The 26,146-nt window shown below is 29.4% G+C and overlaps 4 protein-coding genes across 4 annotated transcripts; all 4 read left to right on the forward strand.

Annotated features, from left to right (window-relative positions):
• Nucleotides 1–7,953: 7,953 nt before the first annotated feature.
• On the forward strand, nucleotides 7,954–9,072 carry OCT59_023268 (uncharacterized protein; the record flags this gene model as incomplete). Its single annotated transcript, XM_066131939.1, has 3 exons — nucleotides 7,954–7,972; nucleotides 8,056–8,253; nucleotides 8,630–9,072. The coding sequence occupies 3 exons, from the start codon at nucleotides 7,954–7,956 to the stop codon at nucleotides 9,070–9,072; spliced, it is 660 nt and encodes a 219-aa protein (XP_066006653.1).
• A 3,330-nt stretch (nucleotides 9,073–12,402) lies between these two features.
• OCT59_023269 (uncharacterized protein) lies at nucleotides 12,403–13,051 on the forward strand (the record flags this gene model as incomplete). Its single annotated transcript, XM_025313778.2, has 2 exons — nucleotides 12,403–12,650; nucleotides 12,718–13,051. The coding sequence occupies 2 exons, from the start codon at nucleotides 12,403–12,405 to the stop codon at nucleotides 13,049–13,051; spliced, it is 582 nt and encodes a 193-aa protein (XP_025186490.2).
• Nucleotides 13,052–15,765: 2,714 nt separating this feature from the next.
• OCT59_023270 (uncharacterized protein) lies at nucleotides 15,766–17,165 on the forward strand (the record flags this gene model as incomplete). The annotated part of the gene is made up of 6 exons (XM_066131941.1): nucleotides 15,766–15,893; nucleotides 15,985–16,107; nucleotides 16,179–16,584; nucleotides 16,661–16,777; nucleotides 16,846–16,852; nucleotides 17,002–17,165. 6 exons carry the CDS (start codon nucleotides 15,766–15,768, stop codon nucleotides 17,163–17,165), a joined length of 945 nt encoding a protein of 314 aa, XP_066006654.1.
• A 7,054-nt stretch (nucleotides 17,166–24,219) lies between these two features.
• OCT59_023271 (uncharacterized protein) lies at nucleotides 24,220–25,506 on the forward strand (the record flags this gene model as incomplete). Its single annotated transcript, XM_066131942.1, has 1 exon — nucleotides 24,220–25,506. The coding sequence occupies one exon, from the start codon at nucleotides 24,220–24,222 to the stop codon at nucleotides 25,504–25,506; it is 1,287 nt and encodes a 428-aa protein (XP_066006655.1).
• Nucleotides 25,507–26,146: the final 640 nt, after the last annotated feature.

The following is a 26,146-nucleotide window of genomic DNA, read 5'->3' on the forward strand; positions in this document are numbered from 1 at the left end:
CTGATTTGTCTCTTTCCCTTTCCTCTTTATCTTTGCATGCTTCCTTTCGCTTTTTAGGCGTTTGGTTTTCTTTATCCGCCTCTTCTGATTTTGTTCTCAAACAAGCGCGTTCCATGGTTAAAGATATGGCAGCTCTCCTGGGACCGAAGAAATTATTAGCACAACATGTGGCCTATCTCTATAATGCTGTCCTTCTTCCGCGATTGGAATTTCGTCTTCAAACTACCCTTTTCTCTGAAAGTACTATTCAATCAATTCGTCGTCCCCTGTTTTCAGTACTTCGAAGAAAAGCTGGTCTTGCTACGACTACCCCGTTGTCCTTGTTATTTCTCAAACTTCCCTTTTCAATTCAAAATGCTTTCTATCGCTTTCTTTCTTCCCATATTGCATCTTGGCAAAAAATTTTCACTCATCCTGATTTCAAAGATTTTGCCCTTTATGCTATCTCCTATCTTCAAAGATATTTGGGTGCTGAAAGTTGCCCGACTACTATTAACTTAGAACCATGGTCACAGATCGTTTCTTTGCGAACGCACACTTTGTTTAATTCGTTATTGTTTTCTTCGCGTTTGAACATCACGTGGTCTCTCTCCTTCCGGCCTCCGAGGCATGATCTACAACCTGCTCTGCCACTCCGATCTATTCTACCTCATTCCATTTTTCAATCGAGTTGGAAACTTTGGAAAAACTTGAATATATTTGTGCTTGTTCAGTTGGTTTCCCCTTGTGGACGTTATCTTATGAATTGGCCTGACCTTCGTTATCTTGGCATCGTTGGTCGTAAAGGATAAATCCCTAATTGGTTTACTTTTATCAATAATAATTTTCTCTCTTCTTCTTCTTCTACTTTACTTTTATCTTCATATTTTATTAATTCTTCTTTTACTTTAGCTTCTCCTTGTTTATTAGATCATACTGTTAAAGATTATTCTTTTTATCCTCAATGGGCTATTACTCTTGACTCTGCTACCCAAACTTTATCTGTTGGTCGTGCGCGTATCACTTATAAGAAACAAAACTCGGCTATTATGTCTCATTGGCTTCCTGTATCTACCTCGGCTGATGAACGATCCTATGACCCTTGTCCCGGTTATGCTCTTAACATTCCCGCCTTATCCATGAAATCTGCCATCAGACAACGCTGTAATAGCGAGAAATGCTTTTTTAATGTAACTCTATCGGATACTGTGGGCTATCCTACCAGAAATGCCAAAGTTTTCGCGGCTTATCTTCCCATTACTCTATCTACTTCATGGAGTTATGCGACTTCCTTGACTCTTGTTCATTTTTCGAACGCGTCTCCCGCTCTTTCTCCTCTCTTTAAGGATAGAATCGATAGAATGGAAGACACTATTTTACCACTTTCGGTGCAATCTTTGTACACAGATGGTTCGTTCCATCCTGCCAATGATTCTTCGCCTTCTTCCATGACTTCTGCTTGGATTGCTCTTGATGATGTTGGACTTGTTCTGGAATCTTCTTCCATGCATCTACCTTCTTACTTTCCTTCCGCTTTGCGTTCTGAAATTTCTGCTGTTCTCTTAGGATTGAATGCCCTTTTCCGTGATTCGTCAATCTCTATTCACACTGATTGTAGTCAGTTAATTTCACTATGGACACGGTTTGTTGATGCTCCTTTCTCACCGAAGTTGCTCCGGGAATCTAATCATCTTCTTTGGCTTTCTATTCGACAACTTATCATGGATCGTAATCTTAATGTCGAATTGATTAAAGTCCCTGCTCATGGCGATGATATCTACAATATCCAAGCGGATTCTTTGGCAAAAGATGCTCATTCGTCTTTACAACCCACTACTCTACTTTCAACATTTTGTTATGCTCCATGCTTATTGACTTTTAACTCCTTGCCTATTGATGTAAATATTCGACATTTTCTCCGCTCTATTGCAGATGCTCGTGCTCTTTTATCTTTCTGTTCACTAGCGCGTTTTACTGCTCTTGGTTCTCCTTCACTTTTTGATTGGGCTGGTATATATTTTTGCCTTTCACAAATTAAAGGTTTCGCTTCACATAGGAATGGTCGTCCTGAATTTTGGATCTTCCGCATTAAACTTCTTTTGGATATGTTGCCTACCTTAACTACTCTTCAACAACGCAAACCTTACTTATACTCTCCTGACTGGCTCTGTCCTAAGGTTGCTTGTCTAAACCTCCTCAAAATCCTACGATTAGTTTTGTCAAAATTTTACTATAGATTTATTATAGTTTCGGCAGAGTTTCGGCAGTTTTGGCATTTATAATAAGTTTCAGCAGTTTCGCCTTTCTCCAAAGTTTCGCCAGTTTTTTAATATAACTTTAATATAGTTTCGGCAGAATTTCGCTTTTCGGCAAAACGCCATCTTGCCTAAACCCCTAGGTTTCGGCAAGCAACCTTACTCTGTCCGCAGTGTAATTCTGCTCCTGAAGATTTGAATCATCTTTGGACTTGTCCTTATATTTTACCGGAATTAAATCCCTGTTTAACACACCGGTCTGAAGTCATTAAATTTAGAGATTCTTGTTTATCTTCTTTTCTATCCTTGAAATCTTTGGATATTTCCTTTCAAACTGAATTTTCTGCTTTGGATTGCTGGAATTATGAAGCTCCTTCTTCATCCTGTCTTTGGCTTACTCGAGGATTGTTGCCTGCGCATTTAACGGCATTTTTGAATCAATACTTTCCTCTCTCTGTTATCTACAAGATTATTTCTCCCCTTCTTAATGACTTCCAAGTCGAATTATATGATGAAATTTGGCTGTGTCAGAATGTTCTTTTCCATGCTTGGGAGGAGTCGCAGGGTATCTCGGCTGCTTCCAAATTACGTGGCCCATCTACAAATTCTTTTCCTAATACTACTTCTCCACAACAACACAACTCTTCTTTGGCGTCAGTTTATCAGGATTCCTGGATTTCTTGGATATCCTCTTCTATAATTCGGGGTGGATCTTGGATTTCGCACTTGGATTTTCTGCGCCGCTTAACAGTTCAACCTCTTAGGATTTCTTTCTGGTAACGGACTGGATTTTTGGATGTTGGATAGTTGACTCACACTGGCCTTCGGGTAAAGTTGGGGTATGCGATTCTGTAATAGTTCAGTTTTTCTTTGCTTTAATTTTATTTTAGTTTAGATTTCTTTACTTGTATGAGTCGTGAAGCTACTCTTTTTATTTTTTATTAGTTTATTTTCTTATTTTTGTAATATTGTTCGATTATTTTTCGAAGTCCAAAGTATAAATAAAAGATAAAGTCATAAGACTGTTTGCACAGGAAAAGGATAAAACTAGGGTTGGTCACCCTATCTCGGTGGTTAGTCACTGAGACCCTCATTAAGCCTGAGTATGGTGAGGTCGCAGGTTCAATTCCCATGACCACGGAAATAAAAAGAATTTTACTGCGGACGCTACAACTAATAGCGTGAAGGTACAGGGATTAGTGTAGTTGGACTGCATCATGGTGGATTAGTGTGTACGGTTAGGCCGCACATTTCAAGCCAAGAGGTCATGGCCCTTCTAACGTTCCCTATGAGGCCATTGGTATGTGCGCAGTCCTGTCCTCGAGGTCACTACTATACCTTGGGGGGGACTTCCTGTTCAGGTGGTCACTCCACGATACCACTTGGGGCCGTAATGGCTAGATGGTCGTCCTAGATGGTAAAGCTGAGGGTGCAATGTCTTAGTGGTAGTTTGACCTTCTGTTAGGTGCTTAGACCAACCAAGGTGTTCGTGCACAGAACAGGTAGCATGGTTATGGGGTTCGATTACCCACTTCTTGGGTCCTAGTTGGTGATCCTGGTGGTTGATACGCCATGGGGGTGATCTTGGACGAATGCCTGCATGTCAGAGTGGTCGGCTACAAAGTATACCTTGGGGCTTAAATGCAACTGTACTATCGGTGCTAGGTAATCGCGGGCTGTAGTGGCCTTTGAGTGAGACTTAGTACCTAAAATGGTGGTATGGAAGGGTACTAGATGGTTGATGTTACCTGTCGAAAGTCCTCCATGAAAGTAGATGCTTTCTCAAAGGTCGTTAAATAAATTGAGTATCGGTATCGTGCAATGGGTATAGGATGAGTAGGCGGCGTGTACCTAGCTTCAGATCAGCCTATAATGGCCCGATGGGGGATGTCTTCTATAGTGGTGCTGTTACCTGAGGAATTAATTACTCAGTATAATGGTTGCCCATTGAAGATGATAGGGCCACGTAGCCCGAGATTAGTCTCATAAGAGGCAATGGGTGGTCTGGCCGTAAACATTAGCAAAGGAAAAGGATAAAACTACTACCATTCGATTCGTCTCAGTGAGACGATTCTAACAAGCTATGATACATCTTTGTACGATTATTAGATGCCAAGTTATTTAATATATTCTTTATATAACTGTGATTATAAACTAGTGCTCCTAACCAGTGCGGAAAATCTATTATAATTTAACCGGTTTTTCCGGTAAATTTCTGATAAAACCGGTAAAATCTTATAATCCCGGAATTGTTCCGGTCGTGACGTAGCAGATTTCTGGAATATTTTGTAAATACCGGAAATTTCATTTAATAAATTTATATCAGATATCGCAAAAAAGTTTTTTATCTTTAATTTTATTACTTATTATTTCAGTAGTTTATTACAATATGATTATTTAAAGCCAGTACGTCTTTTCTGGTTACTCCATACACGAATAAAAAAAAGAAAAGATTATTATATATTTGGTAATACTATCTAAAACCGGAATTTTTTTTAATTCCATAATTCCATACCGGTTGAAAAAATAAATTTCCGGAATTTTTATATTTAACCGGAATTTTTCCAAAATTTTTCCAAGGTTTTTTTCTGCGCTGCTCCTAACAGATCAAATCAGACCAGATTTTACTTAGATTCAATCTGATCTGAAATTAATTAAATCTGATCTGATCTGATCTGATCTGAATCAGATCGGTTTAAATTTAATCGAATCGATCAGATTTAATCAGATTCAAATCTGATCTGATCTGATTCGAATCTGATTAAATCTGATCTGATCTGAATCTGATCTGAATCTGATCTGAATCTGGTCTGAATCTGAATAAATATGTTATAAATTCTAAAGTTATAATTTGTAATTCCAGTCAAATTCAAAATTCTGAAATTTCAGCCAAAATGCCAAAATTAAATATGTAATTCGGCCAGAATTATGCACTTAACTCTGGCAGGAATTATTGGATTTCCTAAAAAGGAAATTTAGGTTACACAAAATGCCAAATTTGTTCCTATAAAAATCGATTTTTGTGGAACGGCTATCGCCAAAAAAGGAAACGATCGACATATCCGTTTTGGCTGGAGTTTAAAATTATGAATTAATTCCAGCCGGCATTATGAATTATTAGTAAAATCAAATCTGAAATCTGAATCAAATCTGTCAGATCCAATCTGATCAGATTTAGATTTTAAATAAGCCTAATCTGAATCTGATCTGATCTGATCTGATCTGATCTGAAATTAATCTGATTTGTTCAGATCAAATTTTTTTGATCTGAATTTAAACTGCAGATTAAATTTATCTGATCTGATCAGATTTTTTTCGGAGCACTATTATAAACGGTTCTTTTTAATATAAGATTTTTGAGGATAGGTGTGATAGTGACTATAGATAGATTGTGACTATATAGGATAGATTTTAATAATAAAGTGTTTTGAACATTCAACTGGTGTGACTATATAGTAGAATGTGATTATAACGGGAGTGACTATAGAGGGAGTTGACTGTAGTCAGATAGAAGAAGATGAAACTGAAAAAGACTAAGAAATTATAGATATAGATACCTGTTCGCTACTAATTTATAAAATAGTATGGTGGCTGTCACCTAACCTATAAACTACACTAATATTAAGTGACTTCAAATTTTTATAAATTGTAAATTGAATAGTAAAAAGAAAAAACTAAACTGATAAAATGATATAGCAACATGTACTGAACATTTCTATCAGATTATTTTATAGAATTTAATAAGAATTTTGATTAATATTATGGGTTAAAGTTGGATAATTTTAATAAGTAGCAATAATAAAAATATAAAATTTCGGACTAGTTTTCATGTAATTTTTATGGATTTTACAAAAATTCCATGGAAATCCACAAGAATTCCATGTAATATGGCAAAAAAAAAATTTTGCCGCTCACACGGCAATTAATATTTTGACAAAGTACTTTAAAACATAAGTTACACAATATAAATAAATAAATTTCAAAATTTCAGTACTTATTGTTTATAGATACGCACCACTATCACCCAGGCTGTATGGCGTGGACGTCAGTATCAGTCACAGCTTAAAAAAAACATGAGTCTCCAGCCGATATTCACTTAATAAATAATAAAAAAATAAAAATAATTATCTTTTTCTACAATACGTAGGTAAGTTTCTCTTTGCCTTACGATCATCACACATGACTAAAATTAATCAAATTTATTAAATTTAAAATATGAACGTAAATATTAATTATAAATTTTATTATAGTATAATTACCTAACCTCTCCCAAAATCTCGTTCTAAATTCACGATAATATCTTTGGCCAGTACGCGTCCACAGCCGCCGCTCAGGGTTACCATTACGATAAAGGACATAGTTCTAAATATTAAAATCAGTTTGAATATTCGATAAATACATTTAATTTATATGAATGTAATTTTATTTATTTACTTACATGGTAATTCCTGACGAGATTCCTCCACTTTTGGCTGCACTGTTGCCCAGAAACCCTTGTTCGAAATATTCTATTTATTCTGATTCAATTAAATGGATTGGTTAATTTGAATTTAAATTCTTTCTTAAAGAAATTATAGATATTAGTCATATGAACCTATTGGCAACAGAGTCCCAAAAATCATGGCGGCTTCTACCATTAATATTGTGGTAGGCGTGATTTCTATCTTGGCTAGTGTTCCGAACGGGTCAGGTCAATTCGGGTGACCCGTCGGGTTGACCCGAAAATTTCAGGTTGGGTCATCAAATTCATGACCCGACCTCGGGTCGGGTCACAGTTTGACCCGACCCGTTAACCCATTTGACCCGACATAATATTTCTGGTCAGATGGGTCAAATATGTAAAAAAAACGCTGAAAACATTTTTTTTGTATTACTATTAAGAAAAAACGTTTTGGTGTTTTTTCATATAAAATTATTAGAAAAAAATGCCGAAACGTTTTTTTTTATATTAATTATTATAGAAAAACGTTTCAGCATTTTTTCATATAAAATTATTAGAAAAAAAACGCTGAAACGTTTTTTTTTGCATTATTATTAAGAAAAAACGTTTCGGCGTTTTTTCATATAAAATTATTAGAAAAAAATGCTGAAACATTTTTTTTTGCATTATTATTAAGAAAAAACGTTTCGGCATTTTTTCATATAAAATTATTAGAAAAAAAACGCTGAAACGTTTTTTCTTAATAATATCATACTTAGCCTTAAAATACAAGTAGATTTAACTTGCTGAACAAACTTACTTAAACATAAAAGATAATTTGATATAACCAAAGTGGTGAGTAGTGAAATTATATTTTAAAGTAAAACATATTTATAGTAATTTTATTTAACAAAATAAACATGTATAATATAGTAATTTTATATTAAAAATAATACACTGAGTTTAATAAAAATTAAAAAGATACTATTGACAGATAATTAATAAAACATTGAAAAAAAAATGAAATTTCATCAAAAAAAAAATTTTTGTTTATATATTTATATAAAATTGTGAAATGTAGTACAAAATTAACACTCACCGTTAGTGAAAATAAAATAAAAATTAATTATAAATTCAATATATAATATTTTAAAAAGTTATATAAATATGAAAAATAAGCAACTAAAAACTCTTAGTATTTTAAAATAATACCAAAAATATGCAATTTAATTATCTTACATAGTATAAAATTTTCTTAAAATTAAGCATTATAAAATTCTTACATCATAAAACTTTACTATGTTGGCTAAGCACCTTGGTACCTTACATATATAAGCATTTCTAGGGTCCTGCTTAAACATCAAGCTCAATATAGAAAGGGTAAAAAAAGACTTCATAAAGGAGAATTGTTACCTGTCAAAAAAAATCTGAGATTATTCAAGGGACCACCTGAGGGACCACCTGAGAGGCTGGGACCTGTCAAAGAAAATCCAGGATTTGAAAAATTTGAAGAAGTATCATTAGACAATGAAAGTGATGGAAAAAATCATAAAAAAAATGAAAAAACTTATAATCTTGATGACAAAGCTGTAAATCTTGGTAAAGATTTACACGAAATATTGCAATTTATCCATAAATTGCCGACTTGTCCTCCTACTCGTGATAAAAAGATTTTCTCCTGAAATGAATTGTACAGACAAGCCATTATAAATCACCTAATGAACGATTCAGAATTTTCATTCTTAAAAGGCTTCAAACAATTAATTGGTGACTCTTTGAATGATATAATTTTGATGGATATTCCTTCCTCAAATCATACATACTAGAGTTCCATTTATAGCTAAAGACGAAAATGAAATTAAAAATATATTACATAAATTAGTGGGTAATATTTTTAATTCAGTCACAGGAAGTACAAAAAGTCAAGTCGCCAAAGAAATCTTGTGACGTAAAGATCTACGCTTTCACGTGGAAGTCTGGAAATCATACGTTTGCTTGCAGGCATTTTGTTCTGCAAATCTTAAACGAAATAGAGGGGAGACAACCAGATCACAAGCCAAGAAAAAAATAATAGAAGAATATCCCAACATAGATCTTGGAGATTTGGATTTAATGCTTCAGATCTCGCCAAGGATATATAGGTTATTACAAGTATTCAACGGCAATTGGGTTCTCTTAGATGTATTTGAAGAAATTACATCCATATTCTTCAAAAGTAAAATGAAAGTTGGCGCCAATTTTGAAATTTGGCTTAATTTGGTAAGAACGGGACAAATGGCTGATTATAAGAAAGGTCTAACTATGTGCGGAGAAGGAAAAAAGTTTATGAAAGAAGCTAAGCTTGATATTGTTAAAGCATATTTTAATGGAGTCGATGAAAATTTAAAGGATTTTATTGCTGATGATGACGAAATGTAGTTTTAACCCATTTATTAATTGTTCCTTTTTCTTTCTTTCATTCTTGTGAAAAATAATGTGTATCATAAAATTTGTATTATAATACTAAAAATGCACCAAATAATTAAATAAATAAATAAAAATTTGCTTAATTCACTTTATTACATAAAATTATTTATTGTTTATCAAAAAGAAATTTTACATTTTGTATATTTTTTATTAAAAATAATATAATGTATCAGTTTTTCGCAATAAACTTCATATATATAAAACCTGGTACTTGTTCGCTATCAATAATTACATTGATACCCAAGTTACACGATAAGGATATCAGTACCAACGCAACTCGAGAAAAAAAAATTCATAATTTCTATAAAAGACAATAGCACATTGGTAAAAAGTAAATATCTGTTTTACAAATTCGTAATAATGAAATAATAAAAAAATTTGGGAGACGTTTAAATTACCTCCATATAAATAATTTGAATTATGCAATGCATGATTTGTGTGCGTCCTCATTTACAATTGTTCAGTGTGTGCATACCATATTTTTGTTCTTGTCGAATTTGTAAAATTATTAATGGTAATGGGAGGTGGTTGGTTATTTACCAAAAAAACTTTTAAAAAAACATCAAAAAAAGGAAAAAGAAAGTGTTGAAAAAATTAATGAAATAGATACAGAAAGCGAATCAGAAAAGAAAAGCGATAGTGAATCAATTTCAAGTTGCAATGCAGCTGAAAAAAGAAAATTCGAAGATGATGAACTGGATAAATCAGATATAAATTCAGAAAGTAGTCTTTCGTAATAACTAAAAGATAATTAATTATCTTACAAAAAGTAAATCTTACTTTTATTAATTGTAAGTATAACCATTACTATTATAGTAATCACCAAAGTCATGTAAATTACGAAAATGTACCATCAGATTTTGACAACATACCAAATTTATTTATTCAAATAAAAGTTTTATACGTTTATTTTCTTCCTTTTTAATTTTTATTTTAAATATATTTGAATTTTCTATTTTTTCTATCTTTACCTTGCTATTATGATTAATTCTATCATATTAATAAGAGTTAATGAATATGTATAATAATAAATAATAAATATATAATTTATCAATTTAATAACTTACTTTGAAGGTAATGTAAATGTATACTCAAAATTGCCGACCGGTATTAATTTTTTTAAAATATCTCCATCGAAATTGAGTTCTTTATATTTTCCGCTAATTATAATCTCCTCCCCTTCCATGTGCAACTCAATCTCATTTTCTTCGACGATTGAAGGTAGCTTACAATTATAATAAAATGAGTTCTATATAATAAATATTAAAAGTAAGTGTATATAAATCAGTAAACTTACAATTTATATATTAAAACGAGAATGTTACCTATTATCAAATAAATCATGGTATGGCCGCCCAATGGGATCCTGTAAGTTAATAAGTACTTTAATAATAATAACTTAATTATGCTTCGATATTTTTTAAAAATTATCAAATTACATGTTTATTACTATGATGGTTGAATTTTCTTTTGACGGGTTGAAATTTGACAATGACCTTTTTTTCTTTATCCAAATTAATCCTTAGCCTTTTACTTTATTAAAAAATACTTCTCTATAATGCTCATTCTCAAAATGAATAAATCTGTAACTAAAAAGTTTAAAATTCTCCATTAGTTCATTAAAAATTTAAATTTTAAACCATTATTAATAAGTTTATACATACTCGTCTTTTTTTTTTTATAACATGAATAAAATCTTGAGGAATTTTATTGTTTACTCTGATCCAGTCCTCAATTACTTTGGACTGAAGATCTGCAAGATTATCACCGCCAAGAAACAGCGCGCATGCATCAGGATGGCAAGTTTCTTAAGTGTAAATGTGAAAAAAATAACAATAAGTTAATTTGTGATTCGCGTAACAATCGGAGAAAATTACTATTCAAATTTGGGGGAGAAAATAAAAACATTTTTGCGATTATCTCGTGATTCAGTAATTCAATCTCGACGAAAGTTTTATGTCGTGTAGCTCTCTACGCCTTCTATAAAATAAAAAAAAGATCGTCGAAATTGGACCAATAGAATGTGAGATAATCGCAAAATCAATTTTCCCGGGGCATATCGGATTCCAAATTTCGAATCCGACATGCTCCGGAAAAAATTGATTTTGCGATTATCTCACATTCTATTGGTCCAATTTCGACGATCTTTTTTTTATTTTATAGAAGGCGTAGAGAGCTACACGACAAAAAAATGTTCATCGAAATTGAATCACTGTAAAATAATATAATCGCAAATAACTTTTTTATTTTTTCCCCCTAAATTGAATAGTAATTTCGTAAATTTTCTCTGATTGTTATGCGAATCACGAATTAATTAATAAAAAAAACCTTATCAACGAAGGTTAAAACAGGACCCCGGATATCTAATATAAAGGTCATAATGGACTTTTGGCCAAAAACACCCCTTTTTGCTGAAACTTAAAAAATCGTTTTTTGTAAATATCTCAGCATCCAGTAATTCAATTTTAATGAACTTTTTTTTATTTTGTAGCCCTCATTTAGCTCTACAATTTAAAAAAAAGTTCATCAAAATTGGACCACTAGATGCCGAGATATTTACAAAAAACGATTTTTTGAGCCCCTGAAAAATGGGCCAATCTGCCGAAAGTGTGACTTATGACCTGTTTTGGAGATATCCGGGGTCCTGTTAAAACTTTTATCAAAAAAAAAGGCAACATAAAAAAAAAACCTTTATCAAAAAAGGTGACATAAAAACCTTTAAAAAGGCGACATAAAAGGCGACATAAAAACCTTAAAAACCTTATTAACAAAGGTTAAAACCTTTATCAAAAAAAGGCGACATAAAAACCTTAAAAACCTTATCAACGAAGGTTAAAACCTTTATCAAAAAAAGGCGACATAAAACAAAAAAACTTTTATCAAAAAAGGCGACATAAAAACCTTAAAAACCTTATCAACGAAGGTTAAAACCTTTATCAAAAAAGGCAACATAAAAACCTTAAAAACCTTATCAACGAAGGTTAAAACCTTATCAACATAAAAACCTTATAAAACCTTTATCAAAAAAGGCAACATAAAAAACCTTATCAACTAAGGTAAACCCTTTATACAAAAAAACTCACCAGAGTTCATTTTCATACGTTATAAAAATAAAAATTATTTATGTGGCTGTGGTAGAGTATGTACGTGACAGGAATATTTATATTTACATGACAGTTGTGATGAAAACAGGGTGTATGGATGAATTAGGATGTACCCCAAAATAACATTTTTTTTTCCAGATAATTAAAAAAAAAACTCCTAATTTTCGTTCTTATAATAATGCAATATTTCTGCTCTTGCCGTATCTGTAAAATAAATCCTGGTGGTGGAAAGTGGTTGTCTACTAAAAAAACTTTTAAAAAACATCAAGAAAAAGAAAAAGCATGTATTGAAAAAATTAATGAATCAGAAACAGAAAGCAGTAGTGAATCAATTTCAAGTTATAATGTAGCTGAAAAAAGAACTAAGTTTGATGAATTAGATAAATCGGATATAAGTTCAGTGAATAGTCTTTCAGATAATGAGAGGTAATTAATGAAATTATAACAAAAAGTAAATTTTACTTTTTGCTAATTATATTATTCATCAAAGTAGTCTTGATAATGAAGACGATAATAATAATCCAAGTCAAGAAGATTATAATGGTGATAATGACAATCCAAGTCAAGATTATAACTATTATAACAAAAATTATAATGGTGATAATGATAATTCAAGTCTTGATGAAAATAATGGTAATAATAACAATCCAAATCAAGATTATGATTGTGATGATAATCCAAGTCTTGATAATGATGAAAATGATAAAGTTGAAGATATGGAAACTGAAAGTGATGTTTCTGAAGAGAATGATAAATTTACAGAAATAGATAATAAATTTAATGACATAGAAAACATAAACGATGGTATATATTTAATATTACATTGATAATTTTGATTACAATTTTTAATTACTTTTTTTTTATTTATTTTAAACGAATTGATCAAAGGCTTACGCCTTTTACATACAAAAGTACTTCATTCGATATCCGATATTGCATTTAACAAAATATTCGATAATATTAATTCTAATTTAACAATTTATAAGTTGAAAAAAAAAAATCAATAACATAATTCCTTTTAAACCGCAAAAATATGATACTTGCAAAAACAGTTGTATAGCGTTTACATCATTATATGAAAATCTAACGACCTGTCCTATTTGTAATGAAAATAGATTTGATGACAATAGTAAACCTGTAAATACAACGTTGTAAACGGATAAATATTAAGCGAGAGCAAATAATATACCAAATAGACAAATGTGAACGTCAAGTACTAAGTACGAACGAATTAATCTTGAATCAGCGTGAATGGATAAATGATTAGCTGAAAAGGATAAACATTTAGAAAGAGTAATGATCTACATGATGTAATATTTATCAAATGATTAACAAGGAACTAATAGATTGAGTAGGGAGTCGATCAATTGCGGCTTAGCAACCAGTTTATTGAGTTCAACAATAAGAACAATCAGAAAGAATAATTATAAGCCACAAAAGGTAAATCATATAAAATGAAGGGATAGCGGATTAAAGGAACACGCATAATGAAAATACATAAAAACAATAATATAAAAGATAATATGAAAAGATAATATAAAAGATAATATAAAAGATAATACGAAAAGATAATATAAAAGATAATATAAAAGATGATACAAAAAGATATAAGCCACAAAAGATGGAATATAATATATTAAAAATAGAAATATATTGAAAGATAGTGTATTAAAAAGACGGAACGTGAAAGATAATATAGAAACATATTGAAAGATAACATATTAAAGATAGCATATTAAAGATAGCATATTAAAAGATAGCGTATTTAAAATATAGATAGCATATTAGAAAGATAGTTCAAAGATAATATGTAAAAAGAACATAAAAGATAGTATATAGATAGCACATATTAGAATAGAAAGTATCATAAATTTTGTTTAAATAGAGAGCGGAATTCAAAGCGAATTCCACAGTTGTTCAGTTAGTTAGTTAGTTTTGAAATAACTCAATAAAAACATAAGTTTCATTTAATTATTCGTTAGTAAAGTTTAATATTAATTAAAGGTAATAGGTTCGCCCTAAACTTTAATTAATGTTTGCTTAATTAATTTTAATTGAATAAAATGAAAATTTTAAGATGAATTAAATATACACTTTTGAAAAGTAATAATTCGTAGCGAGAGCTATCGAAGTTTGGAATTGAAGATAAAGTGGATAAAAATTGAGGAAAATTTAGAGAAGTTAAATTTTATTTTATATCGCTTGATGTTTTATATTACTAACGCTATTTATGTCATGAACCAAAAATGTTGTTGTTATATGTTGTTGCATGTTGTTCGTTGATTATGTTGTTTGTTAATTATGCCGTTGATTATTTGCTTGTTTTATTGTTCGTTCGTTCGTTTATTTGTTCGTTCGACCATGAGAATGCCTATTTGACGTAGCAACTCTGTAAATTGATGACAAAGAAAATAGGGGGATCTTAATGTTTTTTTCTCTCTAAAAGAACGTCTAATAATTCAATATAAAGATAAAGAAAGGGCTGAAGAATTACAATATAGAAATACTTATTTTTAAACTAAAGGAGAAAATGGAGAAAATGAAAAAATGTATGCCGATATATTTGATGGGATGTGAGTAATTTAAGTAAATTATATTTAAGAGTAATTAGTTATAGGATACTAATATATTGTCTGGATTAAATAGGTTATATCAAGACTTATTATAAAGAGATTATTTTAAAGATGAAAGAGATATCACGTTATCTGGGTCATGTGACGGATATCAAATTTTTGAACAGAAGACCGATGATTGTTGGATTATATTATTAATAAATAATAATTTACCCCCTTACATTCATGTAAAAAAAGAAAATCTTTTAGTAACGATAATAATACCAGGACCCGTTCGCCAAAAGATTTCAATTATTTTTTACATCCTTTAGTAAAAGAATTACAGGAACTTAAAGGTAAACTTATTCTAACATAACAAAAAATGATTTTGTTAAAAATTTTTTATTAAATTGTTATTAAAAATTTTAGAAGGAGTTCCTTGTATAGATGGACGTACAAATGAACAATTTATTTTACGTGCACATTTATTAACATGGATGGGAGATATCCCAGCATTAAGCAAAAGCTTAAACTTAACTGGGCATAACTCATATAAGGCCTGCCGCTTTTGTATGATAGAAGGAATCTGTCATCCATCAAACCATCACATATACTATGATACTGTCAATATGGCTAAATTAATTGACAGTGAAACAATTAAAATTCAAAAAAATAATATGATAAAAGAAACAGGCAGGTATATTTTTATTTTTAAAACCAATTACATTAAATAAAAATTATATATTAAAAATTATTTTATATTTATAGGAATTAAAGGGCCAAGTGAGTTGCTCAAACTAAAAACAATCTTATTTCCATGGTCTTTTCCAACAGACATTATGCATTTATTTTTCGAAAATATGGCCCTACAAATGTATGCGCATTGGACTGGTAAATTTTTCAATAATATCCCAATGTCTAATGATTATGAATTATCAAAATCACAATAGGAAATTATTGGCGCATAAATGGAAAAAATCAAAAAAGATATGCCTAATGAAATAGGACACCCTTCACAAGATATACTTAAATATCATAATGGTTATAAAGCAGTAGAGTGGAGAAACTGTATTATTTTATTTTCATTACCATTATTAAAGAAATATTTAAATAAAAGGTATTTATCAAAAAGTATATATGTATTATGACTATTATCTATCAATCTACATTAATGAAAAGTAAAATTTACTTTTTTATTTGTTAAATAGGCATCTTCAAGGATGGTCAAATATTGTAAAAGCTGTAAAGCTTTGTTTAGAGCCTGTAATATTAGAAGATCAAGTAGATGATGTTCAACAATTACTTAAAAAATTCTTGGATTATTATGAGAGGTAATAATGTTTAATTTAATTTTTCATTTATCATCTTTCATTTTTTTATAAAGATTTGTTGTTTATTTTAGAGAATATTATCAGCATAATAGTCAACGTTTAGCAGTATGTCAGATAAGTTTTTACTATCTTTTACATGTGGCAAACTGTATTAAATATTGTGGTCCTAGTTGGACATACTGGCAATTTCCAATGGAGAGAATTTGTGGTATTTTACAACCACTTATTAAATCAAGACTTAATCTTTACAGTAATCTATCAAACACGCTTACCTTATTACAACAATTTTATTTGTTGCCATTCTTTTTTATTTCTAAATCCATTTTTAAAGAAAAACTACCAAAACAATGGAATAGTAAACAGGTATTTTGTGATATCGAAGAATATGAAGAAGAATTTTATTGGTCTTCCATACAATATTCTTTATCAGGACAAGAGCACAAACATCTGATTAAATTTTATGAAGGATCAAACTCAGTAAATGTAAAAAAATTTTTTTGTTAGATTAATCAAATTATTCAAGATATATTTAGTTTTTTTTTAAATTTATTAGAACATTAATAATTATGGCATGAAATATGGAAGACTAAGGACATCAGATGGGCATTATATTAGCAGTCATTGGATAAAAAGAAAGAATAAGATTGCAAGAAATAATTATTGTGTTCAGGTAAGAAATCATTTATCATCATCATCATCATCAATTATATTATTGATTTATTATTGCTTGTAATTTAGATAAGACGTACGAATAGATAAAGTTTATCATGACCAAATGCACTTCTCAACTCATGATTGTAGATATTTATGGGATAGTAGATTATTTTTTTGTACATAAATTTAATGATAAAATTCACATGCTCGCTTATGTATAATTAACATCAAAAATAATAGATGATGAATATGAATGTAAATATTTTACTCAATTTAAATCAAAAGAATTTATTGATGTAAGGTGTGTAGACCATTGCGTAGGATTTGCAAAAATAGATAACAAGTATTTTATAATTGATAAAGAAAATGCATTTGATGATGCTAATTGGGAAAATCTTGAATAAAATGTAATAAATTATTATTTAGCATAAAAACTAATAGTAATAAAAATGATTTCTAATCGTTGATATTATAGTCCCAGAAAAAAGTAAAGTATGACAATGTATCAGTAATTAATAATAATGCGTATATCAAATTGATACGCGTATTAAATTGGCACGGGACATTTCTCGATAACGCGTATATCTCTATAAAAAGATAAGTTCACGCTTGTATTATTCCAAACTTAAACTTAAACTCTTTTTCTTATTTTTGACATGTCTTCCTCTAACAACTCTAACACTGTTTTATCTCCTATCGATTTGAATGTTTTTCCGTTCTGAGGTATAAAGTATTAAGAATATCATATTGTTAATGTTCTATCGCTCATTATTTTAATATCATAGGCTAAGCCAATATATAGGCCCACGCATAAATATAAATTACAGGACGCTATCGGCTTAAAAGATCGAAAGCAGCGCTGGCTCAGCTATTTAGTAATTAATTATTTTAGCTTTTTAATAAAAAGTTAAATTTATATTTTATTATTTTACTTATTATTTTTATAATAGGACATGATGGAGTGTCTTTATGAGAAAAATGTGGATTTTGCTTTAAGTTATAGAATCTAAAAGACCTTAGTAACATCCCAAGTTGTTCGTACTGTAAATATTGTCTTTCATTATTATTATTTTTATTTCAAAAAGTTTATTGATAGCCAACTAACTTTTTATTGTAGTTTAAGAAGAAAGCTCCCGATTTTCCTGTAACTGCAGGTGACTAGGCTGTCAAAGAAATGTTAATCAGTACCATTCAAAGAAAACGTGAGTTATAATAATTTTGTAAATTATTTGTTTTATTTTTGTTATTAATCATTTGTTATTTTATTTTTAGGATACTATTTAAACAAAAAAAAAATCGATTTTTTTCAGTGCAAGAAGAAGCAGCACAAGAAGTACAAGAAGAAGTAGCACGACAAGAAGAAATACGAAAAATACAAGAAGAATCTCCAGTACTTCCTTTACAACAAGAATCTCCTTTAGAAGCACCACAAAATAGCCAAAAAAAAGGAAGATGTGGAAGAGGTAGAAAATGAAAAATATAGATATTAAATACTGGTCTATGTTAGTCAGATAACCCGTTATTTGCAATTTAAACGTGTTTAAATAATAAAAAGTAAATTTTACTTTATCATTCCATCTAATAAAATAATGGTTATAATACTGGTAAAATTGAATAAATCAGATAACTCATTATTTGGTAAATTTATTAATTCTCTCTAAAAATAGTTAAACGCGAATTATCTATTATAATTAGTGTAGTTAAAAATAGTAAATATTGCATTATTTATTAAGATCTTTTGTTTATTTATTACCGTTTAACTTTTTTATCTTTAATATTTATTTTTCTTTCTTTTATTAAACTTTTATTAAAAAATACTTTAATACTTTGCTTATGTGTTTATTTTTTATTAAAAAGTTATATTAATATTGTGTTTATATTTATCGATAAAAGGTTTTTAAAGCTGTTAAATAGGTATGAAAATAGAATATATTTATATTTTCAGATTCTCTACCATACAATATCCTATTGTGAAGTCTAAAGAGTCAGTTATGTACCTTCTTTACAACAGGGTGTGGTTGAGGCTTACTAGACTATGATGTTACTTAAGGGAGTATGTAGAAAATATTTGCCAAATCTCATGTTATAATTGCATCAGTTGTAGTAACGTATTTTTTTTATATTTCGCAGCGCAATATTACAAAAATTAAGCAAAAGATAATTTAGTAGGTATATATCAGTCTTTATAAATTATTGCTATTCCATAACTATCTTTTTATATTTTTTACTTTTGAATATATATATTAGAATAATATACCATATGTATTTTTTCATATGATATTCTTTTGGGTAAGTAGATCTCAAGTTATTATTATAATAAGGTATAGAATAAGTCTTTTGTAACTGTATTTCTTTTCGTAATTATGTTCAATATTATTTATACATTTATTCAAACCATATTAGGGGAGTGACACATATTATGTGATATTAGGGTTATTATAAAGTTGACCCCCTCCCCCCTTGTGAAACGTATTTTCACGTGATGTATTATTTAACCAATTATCATTAAGGCATCATTTTGATCTCGTTCAAAAATTTTTTTTTCAATTAATATTAAACATCTAAATGAATGTAGAAATACGATACTCTACTTTTATTTTAAATAAAACACTGAAATATTTATTTTTGATTCATAATGTATTAAAAACTATTTTGGAATATTTATTTTTATGGAATTTGTAATTTGTAAGAAAATGACAGGAAAATTTGGAGTTATGGAAATATAAGTATGCATTGATTTAATAAGAACTTTTTATCAATATACTACAAAAAAAAAATCTAGAGTTTGATATACATGATGATCGTACATCCAACGTGACTTAAAAAAATGATTATTCAAATTTTCGTGTCTAATTTTCATGTCTGAAAAATTTTATATCCAAAACTTCAACATGCAGGCTTTTTTAACTACACCGAAATATAACAAATTTTATATTTATAAGACCCCTACAACTCCATACCAGAGGTTCTGCAATGCTTTTGGATATCATCGTATGCCAGTCTAATCAGAACCCCAGACATCACATATATAACTCATAACTGATCTGCATAAATTTAGCACTTTTTGCTCCTGCTAAAATAGACCTAATTTGCTGAAAATCAAATTATCACATTTTAAATCTATACCAATTTGCTAAAACTCAAAATATGAGTATAACTTTTTAGCAAATTGGCCTAAATTTCAAAAAAAATCACGTTTTTGCAATTATCTCGGCATCCAGTGATCCAATTTATGCGAACTTTTTTTTGTTTTGTAGCCCTCATCGAGCTCTACAGATTAAAAAAAAATCTGCATAAATCGGATCACTGAATGCCGAGATAATCTCAAAAAACTGAAATAAAAAAATGTTGCGAAACTTATCAGACAGTTTTTGGCTTGCATTATGCTTAATTTTGGCCAGAATTATACTTAATTTTGGCCAACATATAACCCGGACCCTGAAACTAATATTTTTAAAAATATTATCAATAAAAGTTAAAAAAAAAGAATAAGTTAAATTCAAAAAAAAGTACCAATTTGCTCAAATATAAAATATGACTTTGTAAAATCAACACAATTTGCTAAAACTTATAATTATAACTTTTAATTAATTTTCAATCAATTTGCTCTATCTAAAATTATAAGTTTAACCTAATTTTGATTGAATTTGCTAAAACTCAAATGTGAGTTATATATGTGATGTCTAAGGGTCTTGTCTAATCATAGATCATGGTCGAATTTTTTTCTATTTTGACTAGTAGCTAATATAATAAATTATTTTTATAAATTTATTTACCCATTTGATAAATATTGAATTATCATTATTTAATGCTGCACTTCATGATAAAAATCTCATTGATGATGTTCATTAATGTTAAATATTACATGTCCATTTAAAATAATGAATATTATAATATACATGATCTACAAAAATGTACATATAATAAACATTTTTTTTATGACTTTCTGATGTCATTATAGCATGTATCTATAGCATTTGCTAGCTCTGTGATTGTGGCCATATTATTATCAGAATTATACAAGTCTGGAGAATTCCCTCATTCAGGCGAATTTTTTCATGATGAGATGCTTCTGATCTGGCATCACAATTTCTTAACTTGTTCCTCAGATTCTACTAACTGCTCTTCTAAACTGGAAATATATTTTCCTTTATCTCGCACATCTTTTCTAGCTTAATATAGCTGACTTTTTAAGGTAGAGATTTCAGATTTTAACTCTACTATCTCTTCTTTTGAAGCATTTTCAAGGTGCTCTATCTCCCTATTGAGATCTTGAATTTCTTGCTCACATCAGGCATAATTCCGTTCCAGTTGATTAATTCATTTCTCATTTTACGATTAGTATCAACTTCTATCTGCAATTCACTACGAAGATGAAAGTTCTCTTCTTTCAGCTCAGCTTTATGTTCTTTATATGTTCTTCTCTGTCTTGGATGAGATCTGCAAAATAACATTCTTTTTTCGTGATTATAAAAGAGAATGGGGGAACCTCTTGGATCAATTTATATTGATCTTTAGAAAGCGCATAATCTTACTAACTAGGATCTTACTTTGCAAAAGTATAAGAAAAAAAGTACCCTCAACTAATGAGAAGAATCTGACTTCATGAATGCCACTCTTTTTCTGTCTCTTCCAGATTATCAATTTCATATCATAATTTTTTATTTGCATTAACCCGCTCTCTATATTTCTTTTCTATATCTAGCATAAATTTCTCAAAAGTTTATCTATTATAATCGAGCTGGTGCTGGGATAGTACTTTAAGCTTATTCATAATCCGGCAATTATTCTCTTCTTCATGATCATGCTTTAGCGCCTTCGGCCAAGTGATATTATCAGTTTGGAAGGAACCATTATCTATAACATATATAGTTGATATTTCTTTGAAAGATAAAGATGTCTGACACTCTGACCAACTTTGAGTTCGTCTCTGCCTCTCTGGCACATTAATTTCTTTTGGTATCTAATAACTTCATGTTTTAAAAATGATTCTACAATTGGATTAATTTCGCTAGCCTCTTTCTCAGATAATAGTTTGCATTTCTGTGATGTGAGATGAATCCATGTCTCATTTATTAGGGAAGCTGGTAATTTTGCTAGTAAATCAGAATATGCCTGGTTAAATGCCATTATATATTTATACATTGCGCAAAAAAAAAAATATGGAATTTTATGGAATTTCAAAAAATAGACTTCTAGGGTCAGTTTTATTATAATACAAATAATACATTTATGGTCTTTTTATAAATAAGAAGAGACGTGCTAGATGGATCAAAAATTTATGTCACACATGCCTAATCCATAAAATGTGGACAATATATTATTTTATTAAGACAATATTCAGGATTTGGATTAAGGACTAATCTGGAAAATTCATTCACAATTATTATTCATATCTAATAAATCTACATTAGTCACATTATATAACTGGATAAGAGTTGGGAATTTTGTTAGAGAGTCACATGAAATGTATTCCCTTATACTGTTATACACATACATTCATTCCAATATAATTATCCAGTCCAAAATGTGAATATGCTAAACGGATAATTTCATCACATGATTTACTAAGATAAGCAGTTACCTGTCTATGATAATATTCAGAATTTTCAATCATTTTTACTGATACTTTGTGGAATCTTACACAGGTCAAAATGCTAAAAATCAGCAAAAAAAATGGCACAAAAAGCAGTGGCTATTTTTGGCTATTTTTGGCTAGAGCTCTGAATGGTTCCAGTTTGAACCGGGAACTGATCTGAAACTGACCAAAAATTCAGTTCAGTTTTAGGTTCGGTTTTGGAACCGAAACTATTCAGTTCAGTTCAGTTCTATTTTATTTTAAGAAAAAATGCAAAAATCGAAATAACTCAGCAACCAGTGATCGTATAAAGACGAGCAATAACTCATTAGAATCATCTCAACGAGGCGCGTCGAATGGTGGTAAAATCATCTCTCTAGATTCGATATATCACGAGATAATTAATGCTAAACATTTTTTATAAAACTAGTGATAGAATCGTATCTATTGATCCTAGAGAAATGATCTTGGCATCATTCGATAAGTCTTAATGAGACGAATCTAATGAGCCTTTATTCATTTTTTTATGATCACTACATAATGAGTTATCTTAATTTTCGCATTTTTTTAAATTTTTGAATGTCAAAAAATAAAAATTCCGATCTAAGATATAACCCATCTTCTACTGATTGTATTGGAACAATCTTTAGCTCATTAGAACCGACTCAATGAGACGAGTTGAATGACGGTAAGATCATGTCTTTAGCATCGGTATATCATGAGATAAATCATGCTAAGCAATTTTAGAAAATTAGCATTAGAAAGGTATCTACCGATTCTAGAGACATGATCTTACTTTCATTCAACTTGTCTCGCTGAGACGGTTCTAATGAGCTAAAGATCGTTCCAATACAATCAGTAGAAGATGGTTATATCTTAGATCGGAATTTTTATTTTTTGATATTCAAAAATTTAAAAAAATGTGAAAATTAAGATAACTCGTTATGTAGTAATCAAAAAAAAATGAAAAAAGACTCATTAGATTCGTCTCATTAAGACCTATCGAATGATGCCAAGATTATTTCTCTAGGATCAATAGATACGATTCTATCACTAGTTTTATAAAAAATGTTTAGTGTTAATTATCTCATGATATATTAAAGCTAGAGAGATGATATTATCGCCATTCGACTCATCTCGATGAGACGATTCTAATGAGCTATTGCTTGTCTTTATACGATCACTGGTTGCCGAGTTATTTTGATTTTCACATTTTTTCTTAAAATCAAATAGAACTGAACTGAACTGGACGGTTCTGGTTCAGTTTTCATTCAGTTTTGATTCTTACCTGAACTGGAAAAAAACTGCACCGAACTGATCCATTTGAAGCTTTATTCTTGGCTGTTTTTGGCTAATTGCGAATTAACCTATACTATTTGTAAATAGTTTATACAAATTTGCGAATAGTTTATACATTTGATATGTGTTACAAATAATTGAATTTTCTTATCTTTTACCTAATCACCACTTAAAAACTTCTCCTCATCAGTAGTACTATCATTTCTCAGCGCATTTCAAATTTGAGATGTGAATGACGCAGGTCTCTTCTTGTAACTTCTTCAAGCCTGTTGGATAACTCTTACATTATTAATTAACAATCACCAGACAAATTTAACACTATATAGACCAAAATTATTTTAGTAATGATTGACATCATATGTTTATTATGTTACTATGAATTTTACCATAAAAAATACAAAAATATTGCCTTTTTTGTAAATTTGTGAAACAAATAAAAAAAAATATTGTAACAAAATAAATTCTGAGCTTATTTTTGACGTTTCCTATTAAGAATATTATGAGAATTTTTTTTTCGTTTGGAAGGATCTTAAGGTTAAAGTTAACGAACCATATAATAGTTACTATTGTAATCGTTCATAATGACGTCAAGTAATGCTGTAAAGTTGAATATAAATACTTTAGAGACTATTGAAAATGAGTTTAATATTGATTTTATTAATGAAATAAATACAAACAGAACAGTTTTTGAACAAGAAACTTTTAAAATAAATGAAACAGATATAGGATTTGATGAAAACTTCGAATCTGATAGTGAATTTGATAGTTTTGAAAGTGAAGATGAAGAAATCCCGGATAATAATGATGAGAGTGACATAATAATTGAGCAAAAGAAATCAAATAATTTAACGTCATGTGTATTAATTGATAAAATAGATGGCAGAATTCAAAGATGTAAAAATAAAGAAAGTTTTCGAACATTATGGCAATTGGTTGGAGTATGGCAGATAGATAATGAAGGAGTCTCAGAAGTAAATGGATCTCTGGAAAAGTTAGGAGTGTGCAGTTATCATTTTAATCACGATCAGAATAAATTACATGACTCAAATTTTAAAAAAAAAAAATCTACTGCGTCCAGTATTCTTTGCAGGCGGAAATGTCTCTTTTGTGGGAAACTCTTTTACTTTTTTGGTCGAGGAAATGGTTGTTCAAAACATTCATGGAAATTACTAGGAAAAAGTATACAAATTGCGTGCAATGGACAACATACATGTCCTGCTCTTGGAGAATGTAATCTAATTTGTAAGACTGCGTTAAAAGATATAAAATATTCACGTTACATTTGTTCAGAATGTTATGAATTAGAAGGTGGTCACTTTCATGTAAAACCTGGAAAAGGCAAATTACTAGAAACGTATATTGATCAAAAGTACCATGATGAAGATCCTAAAAAAAATTTGGAAATAATTGCACGTTGGCTTTTTTATGTTAAAAATAATAAGAATAAAGAATATCAAGAGAAGGTTCTTGGAATATTTTTACCTACCTATCTTCAATTTTTAAATGCAAATTACTTGTACGAAATAAATACAGAAATTGTTTCTAATCAAAGTCAATCGATTACTACATCCTCCAACACATCTCATAATTTTTTCACCCCAACATTATTAAAACTTCCTACTTTTTTTATGGTTCGAGTATTAACGCGCTTAAATCAAATTCCAATTTATCCTGATGAAAAAGAATTAGAAGATGATGATTTTGAAAAACTTGGAAAATTAGCTGGAGATAAACTATGGCAATCATATAAACGTTTAAAGACTAACAAAATTTACCTTCAATCTCCAACTAATATCACTGAATATATCGATGCATTTCCTAAATTCTTGAAAATATTTTTTGAAAAAATGTTTTTACAATTGGAATAAAAAAAAATAATACGATCAAATCAATACAAAATATTACATAATAAACCTTTGAAAAAATCTGACCCTCAAAAAATAAATAAGACAATTTCTTTTTTACTTTTGGTAATGGTAGGATATGCTTTTCCTTATTTCGATCTTTAGCTTCCTACTATATTATCATCATTGTGCAGGAGACCAAAATTACTTTACTAAAAATGGCCAATTTTTTGAAATATTTTTATAGACCTAGATACAATAGCTTTCAAAACAATTGTGCAATTATTTTGTAAAATTTTTAAAATATATCAAGATATATTTGAGGTATTTTTGAGATTAAAATATTAAAATAATATCAAAGTTAATTATATTATAATAATAAAATAATAACAAAAACATTAAAAAATTATTGTGATATTATTATGAGTTATTTTTATAGTACAGATACGATATAATTACAGCTATTTTATGTCCTAGATACAATATAATTACAAAATAATAACAAAAATATAATAAAACCATTTTGATGTATTAAATGTATTTTTGTAGTATTTCAAAATTATTACAAAATCATTTCAAAAAATTGGCCATTTTTAGTAAAGTAATTTCTTCCCTACATGCGTTGTTGACAAAATGTTTGATCATTGGACATACAAGTCGCCAT

The sequence above is a fragment of the Rhizophagus irregularis genome, chromosome 32, assembly GCF_026210795.1.
Source record: "Rhizophagus irregularis chromosome 32, complete sequence".
NCBI lineage: Eukaryota > Fungi > Glomeromycota > Glomeromycetes > Glomerales > Glomeraceae > Rhizophagus > Rhizophagus irregularis.